This window comes from Coniophora puteana, assembly GCF_000271625.1.
Source record: "Coniophora puteana RWD-64-598 SS2 unplaced genomic scaffold CONPUscaffold_21, whole genome shotgun sequence".
Classification (NCBI taxonomy): Eukaryota; Fungi; Basidiomycota; class Agaricomycetes; order Boletales; family Coniophoraceae; genus Coniophora; species Coniophora puteana.
Genome location: NW_006913073.1, coordinates 324,509 through 335,216, shown reverse-complemented (window position 1 = coordinate 335,216; position 10,708 = coordinate 324,509). Strand labels below are relative to the sequence as shown.

Below are 10,708 nucleotides of genomic sequence, written 5' to 3'. Positions count from 1 at the left end.
CTCCTTTCTTTCTTGACCATCTCGATACTGATCCTGGAGTATCGAGATGGTCAGAAAGAAAGGAGCATGAGAGCCCACTTACCCCAGGATATAGTAAATCACGATGAGGTACAGCCGCCACCCAATGTGGTGGGTGGCTGTGCCCACCTCGCGTGGAGGTACAGCCACTCACCCAATTGGTAAGTGGCTGTACCCTACTCGCGATTTACTATATCAAACTGCCGAGTGGGTTCCCACGACCCTTCTTTCCGACCATCTCACCACCATCCCGCACCTCAACCAGCTCATCGCCCCTGGCGCCGCCGCCGCGTCCCTCGCCAACGCGCTGGGGTCCTCCCTCGCGTCGTCCCCCCCATCGTCGATGGTCGCTCTCCCGCGTCAAGGTAAGATCATGCTCACCCCTCAGCCCATTACCTAGCTAATCGTCTCCATACCTTGCTTAGGTCTCTCACTACCCCTGCCGCATTCCGTTCCTTTCAACGGTCCCGTCCGTCTCGCAGTCTAACCGCTCTGCATCGCTATCTCAAGACATTCGCCGATCTCAGCGCCGCTCTCGTTTGGATCCCCCCCGCGCCTCGCATGAGCGCGAGCGCGTCACATCAGGCTTCTCGGGTGAGTATATGCCTCGTACTCATCCCATCCGTACTGACGCATCTTTCTCCTCGCGATCGCAGCCTTACCCAGATCATCAAGATCATCGCCCCCCTCAGCATCGCTCAATAGTTCCGGGTTTAGTTGGACTTCATTCGGTACCTGGTATGTTTTCTCTTCGATTTGTTTTCGGCCGCCGTTGCTCATGGCCCAGCAGATTCGGTACTTCCTTCCGCTTCACTCGGAAATGCGGCTGCTCTCGCCGCCCCCTCCCTCTCGCTTCCCCATGAGTACGCCCTCCCTGGTTCCGTCCTCGTCCCCGTCACCTCCGCCTCAGCTTTCACGTTCGGATCGGCGCGCTCTCGGACTACAACATCCATTCGCGCACCCTACCGACTACCCACGTTACCACAGAAAACCCCCTGACCGGCAGCGCCTGATCTTCGCCGGGAAGCAGCTTGGCCGAATGTCCCTCAGGCAGCCCAGGAAGCCGGTCAAGAGTACGTGGATATCATCTGTACGCAACCCATGATCATATTCGCGTTGTCACTTGACTCATAACTACGCTCTAGCTCTCCAGACGTCTGTCCTGAAGCCGCCTCCTAAGGCTTGCGCCTTCCGCCGGATTGGATCCAACGTCATCAGCAGACTAGCACGCGGAAGCTGAATGTTGCTCAGGCAGCCAAGGAAGCCGGTCAAGAGTACGCGGAGCTCAGCGCTGCAGAGAAAGAGGTAAGCCTATTATCAGTACTAATTGTCTATCAACATGGCTAATTGTTGATACCCTAAAGCCTTACAAACGCAAGTCTGCGGCACTGAAGCAGGAGCGCGAGCGCCAGAACGCCAAATACATGAAGACACTCACTCCAGACGATATCAAGCGAGAGAACGCCTATCGCACCGTTCAGCGCAAGGCCAGCAAGTCTCGCAAAAGCAATTTCAAGGACCCGAACGCGCCCAAGAAACCTCTTAGCGCGTATTTCATGTTCTTGCAACGCATCCGCTCGGATCCTGCACTCGTCCGCGAAGTCTTCGGCGACGAGCTGGAGTTCTTGTCGGCCTTCTTTGTAACGGTCCAATACACGATATACGATACGAGTACTATGTAACAACGCTGTAAAACCCGCTTCACACGAGACGATCGTGTTGTGGCATATACGCATATGAGCTGGCCAGCTAGGCGATCGAATACGAAGTGACTCAGTAGTGTTGTCAGACAATCGTCGTAGGCCACTTCTCCCGAGTGTCCGGACCCTTGACCCAGTCTTCGTGACTATTCATGTAACCCTTCACCCTCGCGAAGCCGAAGCCGCGCGTATTTGGCAACACCCTTCACGTTCGCAATTTACTATAAAATCCGGATACGCGCCTCAAGCTGACTCTCTTTCTACTCCCATCATCTCCGCCCGCACCCCGTGCATTGCAACACCACGCACATTACTGCCCCAAAATCCCCCAACATGAAACGCTCCAGCCAAGCAGCGCACGCTTCCCGTCGTTCCAAACGCGCTTTTCGTGCGGCGGCGGCGTTCGTGGACTTAGCGGCTGAGGAGGATCCGGAGGGTAAGTCTAGTATTCAATACCAGTTGCTACATAGCTGATTAATCCAGAAGACTACGAGGAGATTGACGATGACGACGATGACGAGAACATGGAGGTTGAACGCCTGACCCCTCCCGCTACGACTACAATCCCAGGTCCATCGACCTGCGTCCGTTGGGAGTCCGTAGTCGCGGGCATTGAGACGCGCACAACACGTCAAGTCCCCGCCTTAAGCGACCCGCAGGCTTGGGATATCGTCAAAGAATTCGCGGATGGCGAGTCACTACCTATCGTTGAGGATCGTCTCCAGCAGTACCTGGGTCCTCGATATGTCTATCAAGAATGGAGCCCAATATTCGATGGCTTCTCTTCGGAAGACGACGCCGAAGCCCAGACAAGATATCATACGCTTCGGAATACGTACCTCTCCGAGTCTCCTGCGGGCGGTGGTAGTCGCGAGGGCGATCACGAGGGCGGGGGAGAGGACGAGGGCGAGGGCGAGCTAGAGGACGAGGGCGAGGTTGAGGTCAAAGTCGAGGGTCCGAGTGGGAGCGGCGATAACAGCAAGGGCAAATCTAAATCCAGATCTACGTGGAGATCTTTGTTCAAGGTCTGGGTGTCGAGTGAGTTTATGTTTCTCCGTTGCGGGGCAATATCTTCATTATAGTGATTACTGACGGTTTTTTAGGTCCATCTCGAAACTTCCTCTATGCTTATCTCAAAGGCCACTCTATTCGCGTGGACGCCTACGATGGCCTGGCAAACTACCTTTACGTCGAAGCCAGTTCTCAAGCCGAAGCATATAATCTCTTTCCACTGCCCCATCGCAATCACGTCAGGGTCCTCGAATACATTGAAGATTTTGCGAGCCCTTCCCTCAACAGCCAGCAAACGTTACATACCTGGGTTCGACCTAAAAGTGGTCGTTACGTTGGAGACGTTGGTTTCGTTATAGATGAAACATCTGAGAACGGTGTCACTGCGTTATTCGTACCCAAAGTCCAGCTATCACCTACTTCGACTCCGTCTCATCCTCGTATCATTAGCCCACGCGACTCCTCCCCGTCTCTTTTCCCCCTGGCTTCTGTGCCAGGGCTTTTTGGCAGCACGAGCGGTGTCAAGATGTCACCCGCTGGCAGATTCATCGTTGGGCAACATATCTTCACCTCCGAGGGCCTCGTCGAGCTGCGCTTCCTTCGCAATGATGTCACGCCGGCTTCGGATGTCATCCCCAACGAACTCGGCCAGTTCGCCGACTGCACTCTCAACTCGACACCACCTAAGTGGGTGAAGCCACTAAGTGGTCCATTCAAGGATGATACCGCACTTGCCTTCGACTTGGTAGACCGTCTACCCGCTAAAGTTCTTCTCGTCCCTCGGCTGCAGGAAATACGACAGGGCGAGAAGCATGTACTTAAGGTATCCGCCGACTGCCAGCGACATCTGTATCCCGTCGAAAAGGCCAAGTCCTTTATGGGTCCAAAGAATGTGAAGGTCTATCCGGATAGAACGTACTCGGTAGATGACTTTCAGCTCACCGTACAAGGCCACATCATCGTCTCCTTTGATCCGAAGACCCTTACACCGGTTCCAGAGCCTACGGAAGAACGCGCCGTCTTCGCCAAATACTTGCCCGGCGAATACGTGACGCCGCTTCGTCGCGCGATACACTCCAAGTACCACGACTTTGCTGTGGAACACTTCGCCCGCGGTGACCGTGTCCAGGTCAAGTTGAACCCTACGAGCACCCCCGTCTACGGCCAGGTACTCGGGGTTAGCATAGACAGGACGGTGCAAGTTCTACTCGGTGATGCCACCGCAACGCAGCCTGTCTCTGTTTCGTCCTCTCAAGTGTCTCGTGAGTGGTGGCCGGGTGATAGCGTGTGTGTGTGTGCGGGATCGCACAGGGGCTCTCGCGGGACGGTGTTGCGCCAATCCGGCGAAACCTTGGAGGTTTCGGAGCTTACCACCCATGCCCAGGTAAGATATCGAACATGTTCCAACGGTTAGTATTGACGTCTTTTAGTTTGCGGTGCCTGTATCGTTCGCCGAGAGCGACCAGCAGCCAGCGGCCCCGTCCGGCGCAGCTCGTTTCGCTGCAGGTGACTACGTCACGTCACTTGAACTTGGTCGGTGGAGCCGTGTCGTTGGAGTCCACGGTGGTCGACTATGTTTCTCGGAAATGCGTACCGAGGAATCCAGCAGCCACGGAATGGGTCGCCTCCAGGCAGTGAACAGAGGTGTTCATGTACGTTTCTATTCCGTCATCTCGAAGGAACATTACTCAAAGGCGACTATAACTATAACTACAGCTCTACGATGTAGTAAGCAACCTTGGGATGCTTGCCCAGGCGGGGTCTGACCCGATGCACGTTGCTGCAAAGGGTCGCTCCTTCGAACAACAAGCCAAAGGAAAGGCCATGCGCGCACCGTTCTATACCGGCCCCGATCCCCATATCAATGAGCCCGTGTATGTTCGCAAGGGAAGCGTGAAGGGTTACTCGGGCTACGTGAAGGATACGAACACGCACCGGAGGACTGCCCGCTGCGTACTTACGGCCGGACAAAAGGTCGTGGAACTCAAATTCGAGGACATCGTTTCGCTGTACGTTAGCTACGCTTTTCTCTGTTCCGTTGCGTATCTGACGCTCCTTAGGCGTACTGGCCTGGATCTCACTGGCAAACCGCTCCCGAATAACCGGCTGGACGAGTTCCACCAGCTCCGGAGGAGCTACTTTGGCTTGATGCATCCTGAGGACCTGCCTCCGCGGGCTTCCACCCCTCAATATGACCAGCCGCTCGACGACAATGTGTTCGGAGGTGCTGATCCCGAAGGGATGTCGTCACGCGAGGAGCAGCCTCAGCAGTCCGAACCAGGGCCGCTGCATTGGCTTCTGGACAACAACATCTGTCGTGCGCTTGGGTCGAGGAGAATCCACCTCAAGGTCAAAGCGACGTACCTGTCCGGGAGAATGGTCAAGATGTCTGCTTGGACGAATGGCCCCAATCGATTTTACAGCAATGCGCAGGTGCAGGAAGCTCCTCCGGGCCATGTCGCCATCACGTACAATGACACGCACGGGACTCACTCGGATATCACGTCTGTCGAGCATTTCTATCCTTTCCCCCCTAGCAAAGGTAAAGAGGGATTGGTGGTCTCAGGTCCGCATGCAGGATACATCAGTCTTGTCAAGAAGAACAAGAAATCTCCTGCGCAAATTTGGCTGCAGGGACTGGATGCTGCTTTCACGTACGACGAAGTCTCTGAAGTTGCGCAGATCGGTACATGATGATGATTCATAGTGGACGCTGGACGCTGTATCTTACATACGATCTGTCTTAATACTTGTCAATAGCATACATTCAACTTGCATCGTGTTCCGTTTGCGCGTGAGTATGCAGCGTCAAGCGGCGTGTACTTTAGACAGCTTCTTTGGCTGTTTGGAGGATAATGTTGTATCCAATTTGCAAGGACAGCCGCCAAGCAGAAGGCGCGATCGTAGACGGCTTCAGAACAGACTTCCAGGGAGCTAGAGCGTGTAGTTACAATGGCATGCTGATCCTCGTTCGAGCGGACAGACTCAGCACGCCAACCGTGGCTGCACATCCGTGGCTGCACATCCGTGCTGCTCCTATCTCTATCTCCATGCGAGATGGAACGCTCGATGATGTGAATTGCTCCTTTTTCGAGCTAAGTCGCGCTGGAGACGGATTGGAGGACGCCTAGTTGTAAAAGGCGTCTCGGACAAGCGCTGCTAGCGACTGCAATGGTGTGGACGGCTTTATACATTTACACAATAGTACGGTACATTGCAGAAGGACTAAACGATGATTTACACTATTTACACTGAGGTTGCGGCACTGCTGGAGCCGCGGCAGTCGAGCGCGGCGGAGCTGACTGTAAATACGATCATTGGGCCACAAGTCAAGATGGAATGGGGTTGCCGTCGTAGAAGTACACATTTAAGGGGATATAAGGGGAACACAGTCATAGGCGTACACATATAATGAGCAAGGGACAAATGTACGAGAGCATATATTCCTACAAGTACACGTAAACTGTGAAAAGGAAAAGATTGGAGTGCAGTCCTGCAAGTAGCGCATCGATACGAATCCCATGGCCGTGAGGTCAGATCAGAAGTCCTAGTGTCAAATGTAAGTTCGTGGTCATGGGTGCCTGGGTCATACGTACCTTCGAGAGCGGTTTGAGTACAACCCTACCACTTGTCCACCTCTTGCTGATGGCATGGCAGAGAGGATTGGAAGCAGGCACGACGGTTGCCGACTCAGCTAGGTCCTCCTTCCAGAGGGAAGCACCAAATGCAGCGTAAAGTGCAAAAGGGTCCTCCTCGCCTTCGTTAAGAGACGCGAACTGTCGTACAATGAAGAAAATGTCTTGAGGCCGGGTGCCAGACTGCTTATCGTCGCCAACAGATATGATCTCCTCGATCACTGCGGGCACTTGATGACCTGAACCGACCGTAAAAAATATCCGGCTACTCGAGCGCGAACGGGTAGCAGACGCGAAACTGAATCCGTGGAGGGTGTACCTTGGATAAGTCATGATACGTTTCGGAAGCTCCTTGAGGTCTGGCGGAAAGTTGAGATAAGTGTCAGCATCGGACCATGCTTGCCTCAGCCACGTCGAAGGTACAATGGAACGCCGTGATGTGACGTTGTGTTGGCGACTCCCAACGGACTCGCCGCCCATGATAGTGCGTATGTCAGTCATGAGCGTACCACCTTGATAGAGCCCCCAGCAGTGCTCCAGAACCGGTGAACACTGCTGCAAAAGCGCAGGGCAGCATGGCTGTTGCAGAAACGCTTTCGCGTTCGACGCTGTGCAGAATGTCTCTAGCGTCGTTCTCTCGAGCATCCCTGCACTCGTGGTGAGAAACAAGGTCTGGAGAGAAGTAAAAGCGTACCTATTTTGTGATTGGTGTTCACCTGTTGCAAGATACCTATCAAACGTTCGAAGGGAAACATCCACCAGCCATGCATGGGCCCATATCTTAGCAAGAACTCGCCGATGTGAAGGCTAGCGTGATGATTAGGTCGGAAGGAGTAATGTGGGAGGGCTTGCGCGACGAAACGTAGGTACGCTTGCATATGATCCGTGTAGTTGCTTGCATGGTCGGTAGTGACTCGGTGAGATGTTGCGTAACGTACAGCGATAGCTAAGAGAAACGTCGCATGCAGCAGCAGCTGCTTCTTGTCCGTGCTGGCGTCCGGGGCACCATGAGCCCAAGTCCACATAAGGGCGACGGGCAGTTCGAACTCAAGACACGATCTCCATTGATCAGCCTTGAGCTTGCCGTGACCGCGACACCCCAAGTTCTTCGGTGGGCCACGACGCCAAGGTGGGGCCACTACGTCCTGTATAACCGATCGAATCTCGTCTAGCTCGGCGTGGGTCAACCGCAGCGCTACATCTTCGTCCGCAGAAGGCGATGAGTATTCGTCGATCAACTCTTCTCCTAAGACATCGTCGAGAGGCGTATACTCAGTTTGGGGAGATGGGTGAGAGTCCGGCGTGACAATATTGTTCTGGCAGTGAAATACGAGTCAGGAAAGACGTGAGGAGGCTGCACAACTACGCACCAGCAACGCTTCGACGAGCACCTTCTTTTTGACCCTCTTACCACCTTCTCCTTCGACGACCAGCCCTCGTTGATCTGCTACCTCAGCCAATTCACGTATACGATGCCTCGACAACTGTGCGGACGTCGGATTACTTTGAAGTAGCTTTCTGCAATCCTGCATCTTCTTTATGTCAATCGGCTCATCCGGAGCGACGTCGCCCGCACTAGGCTCCTCCCTTTCCTGGATCCCCATGATGTCGCGAAAATGAATGTGTACTACGCCTAAAAACAGATTGTGCATGCCATCTACGACCATCGACTTCGTAGGGTCCCAGTACGGCAACCGTAAGAGCTCGCTCCAACGAACGCCATTTTCTTGAAAAAATGTTGCTTGGCGCGTCTTCGTACGGGCATCTCTCCAGTCCTCCGCAGCGGAGATATGGTCCAGGCGTGTCCGTCGCGTCCAGCCCGGGATATTAAAATCCCCTAGTTCACTTTTACGAATCCAGCAAAACGCGCAAGCGTGACTACTCGCAACGCCCGCAGAACCACCAACTTTCCTGCTCGCGTGCAAGTCGTTCACTGAAACCGCGAGCGCAGACCGAGCCAGCCGTCCATTCGGGTGTGCTTCGGTCGCAGAATACCAAGTACCGCGCTCCCAGGCAGGCAACAGCTGGTCGACGACCGGTGCCATGAAGTCATTGATCGCTTCTACGGTAGCCTCCCTCGGGCCAGGGATGATTCCCGCGAGGAACATGTTTTCAGCTTTGTACCGTAGGCTGGGGGGGAGATTGAGACAGACGAGGGAAATGACACCAATGGACACACTCTTGCCCGAGGTCTTGTTCATGTGTGGGTTGAACCAGTCGACAGAGAGACTCCACACAAGACGAAGCTCGGGTCGCTTCAGTCCGTCCAAGAAAGGCTTGCCGTCTGGCCCGAAAAGGTCGCCAAGGCATGTCCCATCTTTGATGTCTCGCAGCTCTTCCTGTAGGCTAAGCACTGTCCCTCGATCTAGCGCGTCCTCTATACCCTTCCTGCTCAGAAGACTGCCGACAAACTGATTGAAGTCGTTGACGCAGAAAGGACGAATTGGCAGATCGGCTATGGAGCGTGAGCCACGCCCAACGCTACGAAGGAGAGGTGCTCCACACTGACGGGTTTGGCGCCGAACTCGGCGCATCTGACGACATGTTGGGGGATACCGTAGACCTTCGTCATCATCAGGAGGGTGAAGAAAGGAGCAGGAAGGGCATGAAGCATATTGGCGAATGCGAGGCTTGAGTTCGAAGAGGGAATGAACCGTACGGAGGTCAGCGGGCAGCGTCTGGAGGATTTGGGATTCACGATAGCTTAGTTCGCGAGGGGCCTGGCCTGCGAACGGATTGGTGAAGGCAGTTCGGAGGAGAAAGCGCTGTAGCGCAAGCGTCACGTTGCACCATGAACGGGTAGCGTGTCCGAAGAGGTTTAAGACGAGGACTAAGAACATTGAGATGAGAACCAGAGGATTGATACCAGGCAGTTTCTCGGCATACCACCGTTCTGTACGAAATATTTAGACAATTTCTTGCTTAACGACAAAGAAGACATACTGGTTTCAACGGTGACGCTCGGGGAAGCTGTCTCCTTGGACCGCGACTCGAGGATATAGTGATGATTGCGAAGCGAACTAAGGTATTCCTTGAAGTTCTCTGATACCGAAAGACGCAAAGGGTCGGTGGTAGGATCGTCTGACGGCAAGCAAAGAACGTGGGACTGCAACATGTCTACCGCCCACTTGTCGTCAACCGCAATACGGCATAACGCGCTGTCATGGACAGACTCTTTGTGTAGTATCTGGAATATCGCATCCGTACTGTTTCTCCGTTGAAAGAGCTGGTGATCCAGGTGAAGAAGTTCAGCACAAGGGTCGGAAGAGGAGATCCCCCCAAAATTTTGAGGCGATATATCTGGGAACGAGTACGTCGCATCTTCGCGGGATTCTTGGAGTGAGACGACCGAAGCCCAGCCTGAGATTTGGCTCGGAGGGTCATCGAGGACGAGATTGCGTACAGCCTCAACAACAGAACCAGGTTCGGAAGACGTGTCGCCGAGACTGGCGGCGTCTAGATCGCTAACGAGAGAGCGGAGTTCATCATCCAGGTGCGAGGCGTCCGATTCCGAGATATCGGAAAAGCTCGTGGAGGAACGATACATTCGGGTTGATGAGAGACCATTAACGTACAGACGATGGCCTTTTTTATAGGAATAGGCGTGCTAGCCAGTTAGCATGGATACGAGAAAAACAAACGTAGAACAAGACATACCAATTTTGTACTCAAGAGTGCTTCAGCTCAACAGCCTGAGCGGTATCTCGATGACAACACGATACAAGGCCTCCATGGATAGACTGCGACCTTGTGCTGTGAATGGTATTATCAGTAGTAGTAACAAGCGGTGCGTGGCGGGGCATAGTGTCGGGCATCGCGGATATCGTCCCATTTTGCTCGGATCCATATGAAAACTTTGGGTTAAGCTCGCATCCGTCGAGTGATGCGGAGCAGGGAGGAGGACTTCGAAGGGTGTGAGGAAAGGGCTGGAGAATGGAACGCTGAGCGAGTGAGGAGAGGGCTGGGGAGAGTAAGTGCCGAACGAGCGATGATGGCCGTGATGAAGACTTACGACAGGTGACGAATGGAAGACATCGAGCAGGCCAAGGGCGAGCAGATTAATGGGGAAGGGCAGCGAAAGGGGCGAGCAAGGAGGGTAAGCGGGGAACTGGGGTAGATGGGGGAGGGTTGAGCGGGGAGAGAGGGATAAGGGCGGCGTGGACTTACACGAAAGGACAGCGGCGGGATCGTCTACCAAGGCGACACGGACGAGCTGAAAGCAATGACGAACGGCAGGAACGACGAGCCGGGCAGTGGGCTGAGGGTCGGGCAAAGATCTAGTCACGGATGAGACGTGGAGGGGCACTGTAAGAAGTCACGGACGTACGGAACGTTGACAGCGAC

The 10,708-nt window shown here is 54.2% G+C and overlaps 4 protein-coding genes across 4 annotated transcripts; 2 read left to right on the top strand and 2 right to left on the bottom strand.

The window, feature by feature from the left end:
* Nucleotides 1-103: 103 nt before the first annotated feature.
* CONPUDRAFT_160308 (uncharacterized protein) lies at nucleotides 104-1,700 on the top strand (the record flags this gene model as incomplete). Its single annotated transcript, XM_007777431.1, has 9 exons — nucleotides 104-383; nucleotides 444-487; nucleotides 546-612; nucleotides 685-756; nucleotides 809-935; nucleotides 1,006-1,091; nucleotides 1,164-1,228; nucleotides 1,270-1,323; nucleotides 1,383-1,700. 9 exons carry the CDS (start codon nucleotides 104-106, stop codon nucleotides 1,698-1,700), a joined length of 1,113 nt encoding a protein of 370 aa, XP_007775621.1.
* A 351-nt stretch (nucleotides 1,701-2,051) lies between these two features.
* Nucleotides 2,052-5,423, top strand: CONPUDRAFT_160307 (uncharacterized protein; the record flags this gene model as incomplete). The annotated part of the gene is made up of 6 exons (XM_007777430.1): nucleotides 2,052-2,154; nucleotides 2,205-2,756; nucleotides 2,822-4,113; nucleotides 4,160-4,381; nucleotides 4,446-4,738; nucleotides 4,790-5,423. The coding sequence occupies 6 exons, from the start codon at nucleotides 2,052-2,054 to the stop codon at nucleotides 5,421-5,423; spliced, it is 3,096 nt and encodes a 1,031-aa protein (XP_007775620.1).
* Nucleotides 5,424-6,844: 1,421 nt separating this feature from the next.
* Nucleotides 6,845-8,016, bottom strand: CONPUDRAFT_18057 (uncharacterized protein; the record flags this gene model as incomplete). The annotated part of the gene is made up of 4 exons (XM_007777322.1): nucleotides 6,845-7,011; nucleotides 7,059-7,258; nucleotides 7,322-7,680; nucleotides 7,735-8,016. Coding segments are annotated over 4 exons (1,008 nt in total), but the record flags the coding sequence as incomplete, so codon positions are not given.
* An 894-nt stretch (nucleotides 8,017-8,910) lies between these two features.
* On the bottom strand, nucleotides 8,911-9,267 carry CONPUDRAFT_17671 (uncharacterized protein; the record flags this gene model as incomplete). The annotated part of the gene is made up of 1 exon (XM_007777321.1): nucleotides 8,911-9,267. A coding segment is annotated over one exon (357 nt), but the record flags the coding sequence as incomplete, so codon positions are not given.
* Nucleotides 9,268-10,708: the final 1,441 nt, after the last annotated feature.